We start from the raw sequence: 17,573 nt of genomic DNA, 5'->3' as shown, positions 1-17,573 counted from the left end.
GATATCCGCAGTGCAGGCGCGGAGAGAGTGGTGAGAGGTAGCAAGGCTGAGGTTGGGCTGGCGGTTCTCCTCCCGGGCTTAGGTAGCAGATGGAGCAGGTGATTCGGCGGTTCAGCATCCGGCTCAGTGCCAGCTCGTGCACCGGTACGCGTTTTCTTCTATTCTTGGTCTAGTTTTAGTGCAGTGGCTGTCCACGAATGAAGTACCTACTGTGTGCCTGGAGCCTTGCAAACATTTTAGCATCTAATTTACAATCCAACCAGCCTGTATCAGAGGTGCTGTTTTCTCTGGTTTTTTTTCATGCCTCACCTATTGTTCATTGATGATTAGGCTAGGTCCGCCTGACTCCAAAGCTCATGCTTTCATTGCCAAGCTCAACTGGCTTCTTTGTTATGTGCAGAGAAATCAGCTTCACAGTAGACAGTCACCTTTTCGATGTGGGCGTCACCACGCCATCTGGGAAACCTTTCCCATATGCTGTCTCTGGCTGGTGACCTTGAGAAGTCCTAAAGGAATTCATAAAGTTTAGGTCAAGTGAGCCTTCTCACCCTGCCTTGGAGCCACCATGGGACAGAACTTAACTAATTTCTTGAGGGAACTTGCCAGTGTGTCCCCAAGGGCCTGGGTGCATAAAGCCTGTGCCCGAGTAGTGTCTGAAGAAGTCTGATGACTAGAGACTGAAGCTGTCCACATGGCAGAGTGAGGAGGAAGGGCTGCATGTCCCTACATGGCAGGACAGGGGTTCCTGTCCCCTCTGGGCTAGTTACACACCTTGGAGGATTGCAGCGTTGTCCTGACAGAACCTTACCTAACAGGGCTGTTTGGTGGCAAAAGGGTCCTCAGCAGAAACGGGCTAGAAATAGGGCCCCTGAAGTGGGACTTGGGGTCAAAATGGGGCATGGTGGAGATTCTCAGTGGAGGTCTCTGAAAAACTGAACCCTGACTAATACAGGTTCTCCAGAGAAACAGAGACAACAGAATATGTATATACAGAGAGAGAAATGTGTCTTAAGAAATTGGCCCAGAGTGATTGCAGAGGCTTGACATAACCAAACTTGGATGAGGTAGGTCAGCAGGGTGAAGACTCAGGGAAGAGTCCAAAGACAGTCAACTGGCAGAATCCCTTCTTGCTCAGAGGATGTCAGTCTTTGTTTTATTAAAGCCTTCAACTGGTTGGATGGGGCCCACCCACACTGTGGAAGGTAATCTGCTTTACTCAGAGTCCACAGATTTAAATGTTAATCTCGTCCCAAAAACACCTTCACAGAAACATCTAGAATAACGTTTGACCAAATTTCCAGGCACAGTGGACACATAAAGTTAACCATCACAGCATTCTAGGAGAGAAAAGAGTAGCTTTTGTTTGGACATCCTCCATGTTGGAGGAGACAACTCTATTGGACAGGCAAGAAAGATTTGCAAACAGCACCAGCTAAGTTAAAATAGCTTTTCGCCCCTTTATCTCTTATGGCTTTGGGCAGTTGAAAGCAGCCGTATGGAGAGGAAGTAGCCAAAAGGAGAGGAAGTAGACGAAACAGGGATAAGGAGCAGATTACCTCCCCTTTTCCCAGCTCTATGTCTCAGAGTCTGGATCAGACCTAAGCTGGGGAAAACGGAGAAGTTAGAAATTTGCATGTGAGATGGAAATTTTGACATCAGATTAGATGGTGTTTTTGTTTATTCATTATTTTTTCACGATATGAGGGGGTGTTTTCCCCCTGATTATTATGGATGGTATTTCAAAATGGCATTCTTTCGGGGCGCCTGTGGCTCAGTCATTAAGAGTCTGCCTTCGGCTCAGGTCATGATCCCAGGGTCCTGGGATCAAGCCCCGCATCGGGCTCCCTGCTCGGCGGGAAGCCTGCTTCTCCCTCTCCTGCTCTCCCTGCTTGTGATCCTGCTCTCGCTTTCTCTCTCTCTGTCAAATAAATATATTTAAAAAAAAAAAATCTTTAAAATGGCATTCTTTCTGAGTCAGTTTTAGTGGAGGCACAAAGAGGGAGAAGAAAACAGTAAGTGCACAGTTTCCTTGCTCTCCAAAGCAGGTTCCTTAGAGAGTGTTAGACCTGACAAGGAAATTGTCTCCAAACGAGTTTCATGACACTTAGCTCAATATCTAGTTATAAGTATGAAAGGATTGAAATTGAAGAGGCCGAGAGAGAAAGGATTTCCTTGCAGAACATTGCTTACAACTTGTGGCTGAAGTTAAATAAGTATTAAAATAATTTATTTCAACAAGCATCTCCTTCTTCAGGACTCCCAGCTTGTTCTCTATGGAGTGTAGCACTTTCAGCTCTGCGTTAGATTGGGAGATTTACTTTCTTGTCTTAGTTCTCCTAGATTACAAGTACCTCAAAGAATTTCCTTCAGATTCATCTTGGTATTCCCTAATATGCCTAGTCAGTGTCTGGCTGACGTAGTGAGTCATGGGTGTTTGTTGAAAGAATGAATGAGAAAGCCGTTGACCTTAGCTTGAGGGCTGGTTCCCTGTGCCCACTTTTATAGTTAAACCCAGCACCAGAAGTGACGAGTACTGACTTTGTCACATAGCTCCTGTTCATAGTTCATCGCAGCTTTTTTTGTTACAGCCCAAACTGGAAACAACCAAAATGTCCTATGATAGATGGATGGTTAAACTGTGGTGTGTGGTTATTATTTTGTAATATATACATATATTAAGTCATTATGTTGTACACCTTAAACCTACGAAATTTGTATGCCATTTATATCTCAATAAAGCTGGGGGGAAAACCTATGGTACATCAAAGGACAAAATTACAGGATGGAGAACAGATTAATGGTTTCCGGAGATTTGGAAGGAGGGCGTGAGTAGAGGTTGAGTATGTGGAGTATCTTACACAGAGCTCCTAAATCCTTTGGAATTTCCTGGGTGACAGAAACATCTTTTGTTCTAATGGGATGATTCTTAGTGGGCCCCTGGGTGGGGGCTGGTCACCAGAAACCCCAAGCCATGATTAGAAGCTTGGAACTTTAAGCCCCAACCTCCAAGGAGGGGAACGGGAGAGAAAACTGAGTTGATCATGCTTACATTGAGGAAGCATAAAGTCCCTAAAATGTGGGGTTCTCAGAACTTCCAGGGTAGTAAACAAGAACACATCCATCCATGGGCTGGAAGGGTGGCACACCCAAACCATGGGACAGAAAGAAGTTCCTGTGTTCAGGACCTCACCCTATATAATTTTTCATCCGACTGCTCATTTGTACCCTTTAATAAACTTTGTAATCAATCAGTAATAGTAAGTCAAGCATTTTCCCAAGTTCTGTGAGCCTTTCTAGCAAATTGTCCAACCCAAGGAGGGGGTCTTGGGAACTCCCAATGTGTAGCCAAGGTGGACAGAACTTGTGGGTAACCTGGGATCCATTTCTTAGGATTAGCATCTAAGGGAGGCAGTCTTATGACCCTGAGCCCTTAACCTGTGGGGTTAACTGCAGTTAGTGTCAGAATTGCGTTGAATTGCAGGACACTGAACTGCTGTCCACAGAGAAATGGAGCATTGTTTGCTACGGAACAGCCCACACATCTGGTGTCAGACGTGGTTGCAGCAGTGCAGAAACTGTTCCCAAATGCCCAACATCCTCGGCATCAGGGAAATCCAAATCAAAACCTCAATGAGATACCGCCTCACGCCGGTCAGAATGGCTAAAATTAACAAGTCAGGAAACGGCAGATGTTGGCGGAGATGCGGAGAAAGGGGAACCCTCCTACACTGTTGGTGGGAATGCAAGCTGGTGCAGCCACTCTGGAAAACAGTACGGACTCAAAAAGTCAAAAATAGAGCTACCCTACGACCCAGCAATTGCACTACTAGGTATTTACCCCATAGATACAAATGTAGTGATCTGAAGGGGTACATGCACCCCAATGTTTATTTTTTTTTTAAAGATTTTATTTATTTATTTGACAGAGAGAGAGATAGCGAGAGCAGGAACACAAGCAGGGGGAGCGGGAGAGGGAGAAGCAGGCTTCCCTCAGAGCAGGGAGCCCGATGCGGGGCTCGACCCCAGGACCCTGGGATCATGACCTGAGCTGAAGGCAGATGCTTAACGACTGAGCCACCCAGGCACCCCACCCCAATGTTTATAGCAGCAATGTCCACAATAGCCAAACTGTGGAAAGAGCCTAGATGTCTATCAACAGATGAATGGATAAAGAAAATGTGATATATATATATATGCAATGGAATATTACTCAGCCATCAAAAAAATGAGCTCTTGCCATTTGCAGCGATGTGGATGGAACTAGAGGGTATTATGCCAAGCGAAATAAATCAATCAGAGAAAGACAATTATCATATGATCTCACTGATACGAGGAATTTGAGAAACAAGACAGAGGATCATAGGGGAAGGGAGGGAAAAATGAAACAAGACGAAACCAGAGAGGGAGACAAACCATAAGAGGCTCTTAATCTCAGGAAACAAACTGAGGGTTGCTGGAGTGGAGGGGGTTGGGGGGATGGGTAACCGGGTGATGGGCATTAAGGAGGGCAGGTGATGTAATGAGCACTGGGTGTTCTATGCAACTGATGAATCACTGAACTCTACCTCTGAAATTAATACACTGTATGTTAATTAGTTGAATTTAAATTAAAAAAATAATAAAAAACCTCTGTTTCCCACTCAGTTAGCAAAAATAACTTACACCTGAGTCATCATAATTCACCTAACGCCTTGCCCAGACCTCTGAAGAAGCTCCAAGCACCATGCATTAAAACATAAAAACCACAGAGTACATACATATAAACACAGTAATTTGGTGTTTCTTTACCACCATCTGATAAGGTGCCTCTTTTTCTCAACAGTACCTAATGAACAATTCCCCATGTCAATAAATCTAAATCTATAAATGGGGACAGATCCAAGTTTTAGAGGCCTGACGCTTACGTAATTGGGGAGGGAGAACTCTTTAAAAACTTATCATTACAATACAACATCCCAGTGGCAGTATAATATCCAAAACTGGGGAAGTATGGCAGAGGGAAGTCAGATTGGGAAGAGACAGCAGTTTTAACCAATTACTCTTAGAATATCCTACCTTTGCAAATAATGAGAATAGTGATGTGAACACATGGCAAGAATCGCTCTCGGGATCTTAGAAGGAGCCAGCGCAGGAAAGGGTCCCTGAGCTCAGGCTTCCTTCACGTTGTGGCAAACCTGCCTTTGCCTCCATGATCAGTGGCTGCGTAGAACTGTATTATGTGGAGGTACAACATTTTATTGACTTGATTTCCTGTTTCAAACATTTGCTGTCATCAGTAACACCATGATAACCATTCATGTGCTGACATTTTTGTGTGCGTGTCTGATTCTTTTCTTAAAAAGAATTCCAAAAAGCAAAATTTCTGAGCCAAATGGAATGGAAGCTTTTACTACACGTTTCCATGTCATTAACCAGAACGTCATGCTGTTCACCACCAACCCATGCTGCCGTGTAGGACTAGGGCTAAATTCCTTTCAGTTCTGAGCTCTGCTCTCTTTGCATTGAGCTCCCCATCAGATTCGCTCTCCAGTCCTGGGTTTAGCAGGTCAGCTTCAGCTGGCAGACAGTTCTGCCCAGAACCTGAGTCCCCAGTCCCTTGGTTCAGTTCACAATTCCCTGGTTGTTGGGGATTCCTTCCCCAGCTCTAGTGTGCAGTCCCCATTTACTAGTCTTCTGGGTTAGTCCACGCTGAGAATTGCTGGTGGTGTGCACAGCAATTTCTCTTGGCCAGTCACGGTAACATTTCTTGGGTACTGTTGGTGTGCCGAGATGCATATGTTTGCCTTATTTTATGTAGATAAAGGCTATTGCTAACGGGGATCTCCAAAGCCAAAAAGCCACAAAAATTGGTGGGCACGGGTCGCGAACCTAAGAGCTATTAGAGCAGTCGCCCCCAAACCCAAAGACTCCTGTGTTAGGATAAGTTGGTCATCAAACAGGTTAAATTGAACTACGTCACCCACCAGCCTCAAGAAAATTTCCATGAAACGAGGTACACTATAAAACACTGCACAACCCCAACCCAGCAGCACATCCCATTTAGGTATTAGTTTGGCCCCGAGAAACCCAAGGACTTAACCAAAAAGATCCTTAAACTCTGAAGAGTCAAATGTTCCACTTTCCAGCACACCTTTTCAGTCTGTTCTCAATGCAACAGCTGTCGTGAACCCGATGGTGCATTTCTCTGTCCGCCTCTGCAAGACCTTCCCATTTTGCTCAGAGACTAAGACCAAGTCCTTGCAATGGCTTATGAGGCCCCACATGGCCTGGCTCCCTGTCAGCTTCTGACTTTAGCTCCTACCTCTCTCTCTCAACCACCTGCTGTAGCCACACTGGCCCCCTCCCTGTTCCTCTCATACCTGGCTCTTTGCCATCTTTGTTCCTTCTACCAGGAAGGACTTCCCCCCCATAATTCTGCCTGGCTCATACCTCCACCTCCTTTTCCCTTGGTACTTCTTCAAATAATAGACTGTGTGACTTTACAGTTGTTTATCTGGTTTCATCCCCCCTCCCTCCCTCCTGCTGGCTTATAAACTGTGAGGACAGGTACTTTGATCTCGTTTGGGTCTTGTGCTGTCTCAGTGCCTGGATCGGTGTCTGGCGTGATGGGCCAGCCTTCAGTAGAGGCTTTCTGAATAACTGAACGTCGGCCACTGCAAGGATTAATATTATTCTGAAAACCACCTTCTTGTCTTTATTAGAAATCAGTATTTATCCTTTTGTTCTAGAACTTCGATCAGATTTGTTATGAACTGTAGTATGCAGACAGTACATCCTATCCCCGAATTAAATGACAAAGCACTTTATATTAGCTGATGGTGGTGGATACAGTGACCAGATCCTCTCTATAATAACTTGATGTTTCCCTTGGCTGGTGTAGGGACCAAAGGCAGGCTGCCGCAAAATGTGCCATGTGGGTATATTGACTATTTTAAGTAAAAGTTACTTAAGAAACAACTTCTGCAGGGACACTAAGACCCTCCTCTGTACCCCTGACAGGGTTACTGAACCTGCGATTGAGCTGCTCACCTCAGGACCGTCCAATAAGTTGAGTGACAAGTTGTTGAAGCAGGGCATACAATTTATTTGAGAAAGCCCACTAGCCAAGAAGATGGCAGGCTAATGTCCCAGACAACCAACCATCTTACCACCTCCATGCAGGGGAGGAATTTTAAAGGTGAAAGGAAGGAGAAATCAGCCTCACAGTTTAAGCACATAAAATCAAAGGTTGATTATAATTCTTGAGAGAGGATTTTAGGCTCTAGTTGCGGGGTTATCTGTCTGCCTTGACCAAGTCCTTGGTTGCAGTCACTGGGTTGTCACCTGCTTTTGGGTTGGTATCAGTTGCATTTTTTAAGTTCCTTATAGAGCTTTAAACAATATCGATTATTACCTTGGGTACAGTTTAAGCTCTAGATTGTGTTTGAGAGTTACAGGCAGGGATGTTAACGTAGTTTGCTCTGTGTTGTAGGTAAAGGTTTCTTATGTAGAGATTACCTTACTTTCAAACAATTCAAGGCAAGAAGAGAAGGGAGGCCTTCAAAGTGACAATGGTTTTGAGACAGAGCAGGGACTGGATTTGGGTCCCCTCAATCCTGACGCCCAGCGTCCCTGGATAGCAGAAACCCTATGCCCCTTGAGCAGCGTTATCTTGCAGGAATGTGGAAGCAGGATGCCTACCAAAGAGGGGACTTGACTAGGAAGCCTGGCGAAGACCCAACCAAACCAGTCTGCACCGAGGTTGACCCCAACACTGACTTTCCACCAATTTTTTCCCTCATTATAATACTAAAAATCACACCCAGGGGTGGAGATTTAACATGCTCATGAGACACACGATGCATGACCAGTGCACCTGCATACTCAACTTCTTGTATCTCTCCCCGCTATATGCTTAGATGTCACTCCTTTCCCACCTTGGCCTCTTTAAAAACTTTCCCTGGCCTTTGTTCAGCCTGAAGGATCCTTTCTTTCGTGCTGTCTCCTTGTTGCTCGAGCATAAGCCCCAATAAATCCCTTGCCTGGGGCACCTGGGTGGCTCAGTGGGTTAAGTGTCTGCCTTCAGCTCCGGTCATGATCTCAGGGTCCGGGGATTGAGTCCCGCATCGGGCTCCCTGCTCAGCGGGGAGTCTGCTTCTCCCTCTCCCTCTGGTGCTCCCCCTGCTTGTGTTCCCTCTCTTGCTGTCTCTCTCTTTCTGTCAAATAAATAAATGAAATTTTTTAAAAATAAATAAAACCCTTGCCTAGAACTTCCATGTCACAAGTACACTATGAAAGCACACACATGAGTGTGTCTTTCCACAATGCCAACTTTATTCAATTACAAAGCAAAGTTAATGCAATTATGAAGTAGGTTCAGGATTCCAAACTCAATGACATTTAACTATGTGGTTACTTTGGCTTCTTAACACGGCACACAAAGCAAAGTATAAGATACAACAAACAAGATAGAACAAGAGGTAAAAAGTTAATGAACAAGAGGCACCTGGGTGGCTCAGTGGGTTGAGCCTCCAACTCTTGGTTTTGGCTTAGGTCACGATCTCAGGGCTGTGGGATCAAACCCCACATCAAGCCCCACATGGAGGCCTGTGTCGGGCTCCATGCTCAGCTGGTGTCTGCTTGAGAATTCTTTCTCTGTCTCCCTCTGCCCTTCCCTGCATTTGCCCTCTCGTGCTCTTGTGCTCTCTTTCTCTCAAATAAATAATCTTAAAAAAAAAAAAGAGGGTATACCCAGTTTGCTACAAAAATCCTCCCCTTTTTGGGGCGCCTGAGTGGCTCAGTCGTTAAGCGTCTGCCTTCGGCTCAGGTCATGATCCCAGGGTGCTGGGATCGAGCCCCGCATCGGGCTCCCTGCTCGGCGGGAAGTCTTCTTCTCCCTCTCCCACTCCCCCTGCTTGTGTTCCCTCTTTCGCTGTGTCTCTCTCTGTCAAATAAATACATAAAATCTTAAAAAAAAAAATCCTCCCCTTTTCAAGGGATTTAATCAGTCTTGGACCCTGGCAGACTTCTGGCTCTGCTAGTTCTCAGTTCTGGATGTGTCATCAGCCTGTGCTGGTTTTTGGTGATGTCTGGTCTTAGAGGCAACACCCTTGGCTGCTGACATTACTGCTTGACATGAGTGGCTCATCTTGCTCTCTACATCCAATCCCCCCCCCCCCACCCCCACCAGGTCAATTTCCTTTTTTTTTTTTTAAGATTTTATTTTTTGACAGAGAGAGACATCGAGAGAGGGAACACAAGCAGGGGGAGTGGGAGAGGGAGAGCAGGCTTCCCTCAGAGCAGGGAGCCCGATGCGGGGCTCGATCCCAGGACCCTGGGATCATGACCTGAGCCGAAGGCAGATGCTTAACCAACTGAGCCACCCAGGTGCCCCACCTGGTCAATTTCTATTACTTGGCCAGCCCCAAAACCCGAGTAACAATTCTTGTTTTGGTTTCCAGTTTCGGTTTCCAGTTCTGGTTTCCAGTTTTGGTTTCCAGTTTCCAGTAAGCAAAACCTATCTCACTGGCTGTGCTCCAGTCAAAGAGGGAGTTGTTATAAATATCCAGAGTCAGATCTTCTGGAAAACACATCCAAGCTCAGACCTTGGAGTCTATTACATAGAAAATCTGCTTCTAGGTAAGACAGGGAGGGGTGGACAGAGGCTGCTCTCTCTTCCGTGGCCTCCAGCCTCTGGTGGGTGGTGGGCTCAGTGCATGCAAGGGAAGCCCATGTGAATCTGCTCCCAGAAGGCTCTTTTGTTTTTCATGAGGTCAGTCAGGAGGGAGGGAAGGGAACTCTAGCCCACACCTGCCCTTTGGCTGTGGGACTCTGGGATGATAAGCCTTGTTCAAGCCTGGGTGGAAGTGGGCTAAGAGAGGAAAAAGACAAGTGTTAGGAGGAACCAAATCGGAGACATTCCAAGCCCAGGCTTTGGAAGCAGCTGGACTTGGGGCAAATCACTTGCCCCCTCTGTGCCAGAGGCCTTTGCTCATCTATAAAATGGGGATAGTAATCTCTTTGTTCTCATTGTCTTAAGTGAGGATGATGGGGGATCGCTGAGCCCACCAGTCGAGAAAGAAGTCTTGAGACGTTTTACGATGCAAAAAGGTGTTATTATAGCACAGGGACAGGACCCATAGGCAGGAAGAGCTGCACGGGATTGGGAGGAGTGACTGATTATTATATACTTTTTAATAAGTGGGGGTAGGGATAGTATAAGTCTCTAAGGAGTTTGGAAGCAAGGCTTTCAGGACCTCGAGGGACTAGCTGCTGTTAAGCTAGGGTTACTTTTAGTCTGTAATAAAACAAACATGAAGGCATTGAGGCAGCTATGAATTCCTGGAGTCATGTCATGCTGCACATTTCAGGTATCTATCAGTGAGCTACAAGCTGTAAGGAGATTGAATTTAAGCTACGTTTTTCTTGCCTTTGTTTCCCTCGTCGGGGATGGCATGAGAACAGGAACCCAGAGAAACTTGACGACGGTGTGTGCCTTAAAACATAATTGGTTCTTATTTCCTAACTCTGGTGCCTTTTAAACAGCTCTCTGGAGGGACACCTGGGTGGCTCAGTTGGTTAAGCGTCTGCCTTCGGCTCAGGTCATGATCCCAGGGTCCTGGGATCGAGCCCCACATCGGGCTCCCTGCTCAGCGGGGAGCGTGCTTCTCCCTCTCCCTCTGCCGCTCCCCCTGCTTGTGCTCTCTCTCTCTCTGCCAAATAAATAAAAATCTTAAAAAAAAAAAAAAAATAAACTGCTCCGTGGAAACTTAAGAAAGTCCCAGAAAGAGCTAAGAAGTTGGCGCTGCAGTTTGGGAGGTGGCAGGAAGGAAGCAGCCCGCCTGGAGAAAGAAAGGCCACTTCCTACCCTCCCTTAATCCTTTCCAGGACCCTTTCCAGACCTGCTGCCCTGACAAGCTCAGAGCGGTCTCTCTGTCCCCATTGGAGCCCCTCGAGTTTTTCAAAGTTGTGGGCATGACCCCCACTTCGGGTGTCCCCTCCCCCCATCAAAGCTCCACCCCGTTCAAAAAGAAATAAGCCCACATTGGAGTCATTTGCTCCCCCACCACAGCACACCAAGACTTCATCACAATGTCAACCTCTCCCAGGAAGGTGACCTTTTGAAAGTCCACCTGACATGTCTGGCTTAGCACTAGTGAGGTCGTCTGCCACCTGCGTTTCTCCCTGATGTCCTGGCCTGAAGCAATCCTTTCTTTTCTTTTGCTGTTGACGCCTTACCTCACCTTTTCCTTCTTAGGAAAGCCTTCATTTTTGCGTAGCTTCTCAGAGCATCTCTCTGCCTGCTGCATGGACTGCTGCCCTGTAACCAGGGGGCAGGGGGCAGGGTGCAAGAGCATCAGGCTCAGCCACTCGCCGCTGACAAAATCCAAAGGCAGAGAGAGAGAGAGCAGGGGTGATACAAGAAAGGGATTTATTTTAGTGAGGCTAATGCAGGGAAGACAGTGGACCAGTGTCCCAAAGGCTGTCTCCAAAGTGCTGAAAATATTGCCAGGTTTACATAAGGAAAATGTGGGACAAAATCAGTGCGTACTGCAGATGGGCAGTGAAGGTCATTGCCTTGGGTCTTTATTGCTGGGGAGTGGGGGGGGTAGTTTCGGTTCCCACCGTGGGAGGCTTGGCCCGCTCAGGCTCCTGCCTGAGTTAAAAAAATAAGCTGTAAGAGGAACCTAGTCAATTAGAAAGGAAAACTGAGGTCGAAATGGAGGTGTTGAAATCCTTTCAGCCCGATACATGCATGATTTGCTGAATAAAGCCAATCAGATCCTCACATTTTCTTGGGTTGAATTTTGTGAACAGCCGTCTCTGCAGATTAGACTCCGGTTGATGCTTGTCACTTTCTGCGCCATGAAATTCTTCCCGGTAGCCACTTCAGTGTCTTCCCTGGCTTCTAAGGTAATGGGGTCCAAAGTAATGTCAGTGAGCCTGGCCAAAGCCACAGAGGTGGTGTCCGTAGGTGAGTGCTCCCAGAGGGGCTGGTGGGGGGGCGAGGAGATGGATGGGGAGGGACAGAGTCCACTTCTAGCTTCACCTCCTTGGTTTTCACTGACGTGTCCTGATTTTAACAAAATTCTTCAGTTTGGGCCCATTTTCTTCATTAGTTTGTGTGAGCGCCCTCTCCACTCTTAGCTATTTATTCTCGCTGTTTATCTTCCCTTTTGCCTCTGTTATGTAACAAGAATTCAATCGAGTACATTTTAAAGATCTAACTGGCTTTATCAGTAGTCAGTTCATTAATTTGGCCAGCTTCCCAGTTAGCAAGGAGAGGGGAGCTCCAAAGGGCTACAGAAAATTCAAGTTTTTAAAAGGTAGAGAGCAGTAAAAAAGAAATTATTAGGAGAGAAACCATTGTTTTAGGCAAGGTCACCCTCCTAAGGAGAATGGACGGGGCCCCTCAGTAAATTCCCTAGTGCTCTCTGGGAAATCCCATGTTGACTGGTTAAGGGTTATATTCCTGGGGGACTGAAACTGCTGTCAGGTTAGGTATTAAGTCTTGGTTTACACTTGGGGCCTTAACGGAAGTGACGCCATTTTGGGCCTGTGGTTTTCTTTTTTAACCGCCCCACCCCCCCCCCCCAGCCCGCATTAACTCCCTCCCTCAAAGTCAACCTTTCTGATATGCTTAATGTGTATCTGTTTTTCATATGTATTTTTGCAAAATGGGTGTTAGCTTTCTGTTTGCAGGTGTTTTAATTTATGTATAGAATAGTGTGCTGCCGACCTCATTGTATTGCTTTTTCCACCCTGAGAACTATGTTTTTGAAATTGTCAGGGTCACTAGGTGGGTATTTAGTACTGGCTTCCAGTTGTTGCAAACACTGCCACTTAGCTGTCGCTCTCCTGGTGCAGACACCCAGGGCCCTCCCTCCTTCCCCAGCACAAACAGCAGCATAGTATGGAATGGGGAGGACGGGGCCTCCGACCCTGTGCACTCACCCTCTGTTCTTTCTCAGGACTCACCCTGTCATCCACAGCTGCTCTGAGCCAGGCCACAACTTCCCTGGGATCCCTGCTGGGGACACTGAAAGCCTCCTGCCTGCTGGGATCCCCTGTGGTGAACTTGACTGTTTTCAAGGTCGGAGGTAACTGGCCCTGGGTAACCCAATACATGCAAGTTTGACAAGGAAGTCAGGGAGTCCATGAAGGCTTATTGCAGTCTGAAAAGATTTGCTGGACAATATGAGAGTGTTATATAATCTCCCACTAAGAAAACATTGACCCTGAACTGACATCCTTGTTCAGAGAGCGTGGCATCCTGTTCCTTCGCCTCGACCAACACCAAGCCCTAAACCACTCTGCCAAGTATCCCTCATTCACCCAAGAAGGGATGCAGGGCAGCATGCCTGCTTTGCCACATCTGTAGGGGTGTGTTTTTGTTTCGTTTTGTTTTGTTTATTTTATTTTATTTTTATTTTTATTTTTTTTAAAGATTTTTTATTTATTTACTTGAGAGACAGAGAATGAGAGAGAGAGAGCATGAGAGGGAGGAGGGTCAGAGGGAGAAGCAGACTCCCCGCTGAGCAGGGAGCCCGATGTGGGACTCGATCCCGGGACTCCAGGATCATGACCTGAGCGGAAGGCAGTCGCCCAACCAACTGAGCCACCCAGGCGCCCCTGTTTTGTTTATTTTAAACAAATCAGGCTTGGATGGCAGAGAGAAAGAGAAAGATTCATTTCTGCTCTCCCCACAAACAGCCCCCCATCGACGAAGCCACACACAGATTGAAAAACAACACTCTGTGTGATAACTGGGTTTTCTGGAACAAGGACCTCAAACCCTGTCTCCAGATAACTCCAGGTTAAAAAAGCATGCAAATCCGTTTGGGACAAGTCATTCCAGTCTGGAATCAGACTCCCTAGCAATCCTTGCCAAGCTCAGGGCTGCAGGGTCCCCTTCCCCAGAAATCCCCCATGTCTGAATGAAGCAGGGAAGCCTCAGGTGAGGTCATTTCTTCCCGTCTCCAACATGGGCAGCGCCATCCCCCTAGGTGGGCTGTAGGTTCAGGGAGCCAGGGGGAGGCCAGTGTGGATCCACTCACAGAATGTTCTTTGGTTTCTAGCCAAGACTGCAGCAGCTGTGATAGGAGGAGGTGAGTCTCTGCAGGGAAGGGGTTCAAGTCCTTATCTGGCCCCCCCAAGCCTGGGAGCAACCATCCTTGTCCAGGCCTTGTACAGATGTTGGGGAGGAGGTGAATCCATGGAGATGGGCAGGAAGCCAGGAACAGGAAACAAGCAGCTTGGACCCACGGGTGTCATGGAAACTGTACAATGGACACAGTCCCAGCAGGGTCCCCATCCCCTCTCACACAGGACATTCACTGTGTGACCTTGGGTGTGTCTTTGAACTCTTCCGAACTCCTGTTTCCTCTCTGAGAAATGGGCCATGCCCGTAGTCTCTCCTGAGCTCAGAGTTCACCCCCTTGCCTGGCCCCCCCTCCCCCGCTGAAGCCCCCTGAGCCTGATTGAGTGTGTGTGGGGGGGGTCCCTTCCCCTGAGCCCTCCTCTTAACCCAGCTCCTCCCCCCACAGCCTTGTCCACGGCGGCCGTGCCCGCCATGCTGAACACCGTGGGCTTCACCGGGGCCGGGATCGCCGCCTCCTCGCTGGCGGCCAAGATGATGTCCGCGGCTGCAGTCGCCAACGGGGGCGGGGTCGCCGCCGGCAGCCTGGTGGCCACGCTGCAGTCTGTGGGTACGTGTCCCCGGCGGGGCTTGCTGTGCAGCGTGAGGAGGACAAGAGCCTCAGGACCCAGCCCAGATCTTAGCCTCACCTACCCTCAGTCTCTGTCCCTAAGTGTCACCCTCCAGGTTCTCTCTGGGAGGTGCAGGAGGGAGGGACAGAACCCTGGCCTGGAGTGTGCAGGCTTCAGGCTGGCTACCCGCAGTGGGTCGGCTGGGTGCCTCAGGGATGTGCGCCTCACCTGGGCTCAGCCTTATTCCCTGGAGAGTGACAGCTCCCGGTTCTGGCTTTCTCCATTGGAGTGCATGCCCCAGGGCTGCAGGCCCCTGCCCTCCCAAGGCAGAGATCCTGAGGGCTTTGGGAAACAGGAGGGTGCTGACTGGGGTTCCGGGGCCTCAGACCCTCCCGAGGGGCCCTGGAGTCTTTGACCTCACGGTTTTGTCCCACGGAGCTGGCCCAGTTCTGCAGCTCTGAAGAGCTTGGCTCCTTCCCACTCTGCTCACCCTCTGCTTCTCCCCCAGGAGCAGCTGGACTCTCACTGTCATCCAAAATCATCCTGGGCTCCACAGGGACAGTGCTCGCGTCCCGCATGGTGGGCCTGTAATAGTTTCCCGCCTCTCCACCTGCAGAGAAGAGCCCTGCCGGCACCGGCCCGCCCGATGCAGGGAGGGACCAACCCTGGGTGACAACTGTACCCTGAGGAAAATAAGGAATAAAAATTGTTGTTGCAGCCCTTCCTGAATCCCTTCCTTCCGGCTTGAAGTCAGGGGGTCGGGTCACTCCTCTTTCCCAGTCTTATGGTCAGAGTGACATGGCGTAGGGGTGCAGTCAGCTGGGATGGGCCAAAATGTGCAGACCGGTGGCTGCCCCTGCCCAGCTTGTGACTCTGTGTGTGACTCGGGGCAGGCCACCTCCTCTGTGGCCTTCATTTGTCCCTCTCAGCATGGGGAATTGGTCCAAATGACCTCAAAGATCTCAGCCAGGGTGGGTGTTTGGCTCAGTTCCTGGGCAGTCAGGAGCTGGGTGGGGGCTGGGGGCCGGCAGGCGAGGGCATCCCTCCAAGCTGCAGGTCTAATGGCTCTGTCCTAAGTGGCCTGGCTCAGAAGGCCCAGGCCCCATGAGTCACTGCTCCGTCCTCAAGTTAAAGTCCACCGTCCAGCCCTTGCTGTTCTCCTCAGCAGCTAGAAGGGAAATCTAGTTTGCCGGGGGCTCTGACCTTTCTAATTCATGGCCCTCGTCCCTAAATGTCGTCCTCCCAGAACAAGATCTTAGAGAAACTTCTCTTCGCTAGGATGGCTTCCAACTCGGAGCATGGGAAAATTGGCTTATGTGCTGATTTGCTCCTCCTTTCCACAACTCTTGGGGCACATGCTGTGGGTCAGGCCTGGCCAGGTGCTAGGGAACTTGCTGGGGAACTTGGACTTTTTCTAGACAGCTGGGAGAGTCTGCTGGGGCGATGGACCAATAGGTAGACAGCCATCGATGCTGTGCTCTGGTTAAGTGCCATGCCAGAGGCCAGCCCAGGGCTCCGGGGCCCAGCAGAAGGCACGGAAAGTCTTAGTCTGCTATAACAAAAAGCCTGTAAACTGGGTGGTTTATAAGTAACAGAAACGTATTTTTCACAGTTCCAGAAGCTGGGAAGTCAGAGATCAAGGCACTGTCGGCCCTAGGTTGCTGGTGAGAAGTTGTTTCTTCGAGGGCCCCTTTTTGCTGTGCCCTCACGTCATGGAAGGGCAAGAGCTCCCTCTGGCCTCCTTTGTAAGGGCACTAATCCCACCCAGGAAGGCTCCACCCTCATGATCTCAGCATCTCCCAAAGGTCCCACCTCCTGATACCATCATCTTGGGAGTTAGGACTGCACCCTGAATTTTGGGGTACACAAACATTCATACCATAGCAGGCATATTGGCGTATCATAGAAGTTTGGGTTCTGTCCTGAGGGTTATGGAGAGACAAGGGTTTCCAACATGATATTGACCCAATCGCAGACCTGCACCCCTGCACACTCTGTCCTCGGTGCTGTCAGCAGCCTGACAAGATCTTGGTTTCCAACAAGAACCAAACTTAGGAGTGTAGAGCTATGGACATTGAAAAAAGTTAAGCGACTCACCCGTGTCCACCAGTGGTGTCTAGTTGGGTCACTGAAGCATGGTTGCTACCTAGCCATAGGAATCACCCCTTAGGGTAGTAATTCAATATTTGGTTCTTTTTCTTTCTTTTCTTTCTTCGATGCCTCGGAGAATCTGATAAAGGCTGTGAATCCTCTCCCCACCAAAACACACACATTCCCAAAATAATGCCGCCAACTTCAAGGCCTTCATTAGAACTTCTGAAGGCCTCCTTGGAGCCGAAGGTAAATGCCCCTGCTTTAACTGGAGGTCCGGGTCTCCACCAGGGCATGTGGGTCTGCCCTGGATCTGGAAGGTTGGACAGGTTGGCTCACTCCCTGCCGAGGCCCAGCAGACCACTATGCAAGACCACCCATTGTTCTGGACTCTGCCCTGACCTCCTTCGCTCCACTCCCAGGTCCCAGGGGGCCTGTTCTATGCTGACCTGCTTCTTCCCCTTTGGCTGTCAGGTTTGGCCTCTGGAGTAGGTGGATTTCTTTTTCTTTTTTTTTTTTTTTTTTTTTACTTTTTTTACTGTGATGTTAATCACCATACATTACATCATTAGTTTTTGATGTAGTATTCCATGATTCATTGTTTGTGCGTAACACCCAGTGCTCCATGCAGAACGTGCCCTCTTTAATACCCATCACCAGGCTAACCCATCCTCCTACCCCCCTCCCCTCCAGAACCCTCAGTTTGTTCTTCAGAGTCCATCGTTTCTCATGGTTCATCTCCCCCTCCGATTTCCCCCCCTTTCATTCTTCCCCTCCTGCTATCTTCTTCTTCT

The 17,573-nt window shown here is 48.6% G+C and overlaps 1 protein-coding gene across 5 annotated transcripts; it reads left to right on the top strand.

The window, feature by feature from the left end:
• The first annotated feature begins 7 nt into the window (after positions 1-7).
• Positions 8-15,405, top strand: LOC102735339 (interferon alpha-inducible protein 27-like protein 1). Of its 5 annotated transcripts, none has more exons than XM_006747839.3 (6): positions 8-144; positions 11,797-11,953; positions 12,951-13,079; positions 14,058-14,087; positions 14,526-14,687; positions 15,197-15,405. In XM_006747839.3, exons 2-6 carry the CDS (start codon positions 11,824-11,826, stop codon positions 15,277-15,279), a joined length of 534 nt encoding a protein of 177 aa, XP_006747902.2. In that variant the 5' UTR covers positions 8-144; positions 11,797-11,823; the 3' UTR covers positions 15,280-15,405. The 5 variants fall into 5 exon arrangements, with proteins under 5 accessions (XP_006747902.2, XP_081686130.1, XP_081686129.1 ...); XM_081830004.1 differs by lacking the exon at positions 8-144 and adding an exon at positions 9,459-9,618 and having other exon boundaries at positions 12,972-13,079; XM_081830003.1 differs by lacking the exon at positions 8-144 and adding an exon at positions 9,459-9,618.
• Positions 15,406-17,573: the final 2,168 nt, after the last annotated feature.

This window comes from Leptonychotes weddellii, chromosome 9 (genome assembly GCF_054177405.1).
Source record: "Leptonychotes weddellii isolate Sample4059 chromosome 9, ASM5417740v2, whole genome shotgun sequence".
NCBI lineage: Eukaryota > Metazoa > Chordata > Mammalia > Carnivora > Phocidae > Leptonychotes > Leptonychotes weddellii.
The sequence above is the reverse complement of the archived record's forward strand: the minus strand, read 5'-3'. Positions and strand labels throughout refer to the sequence as shown.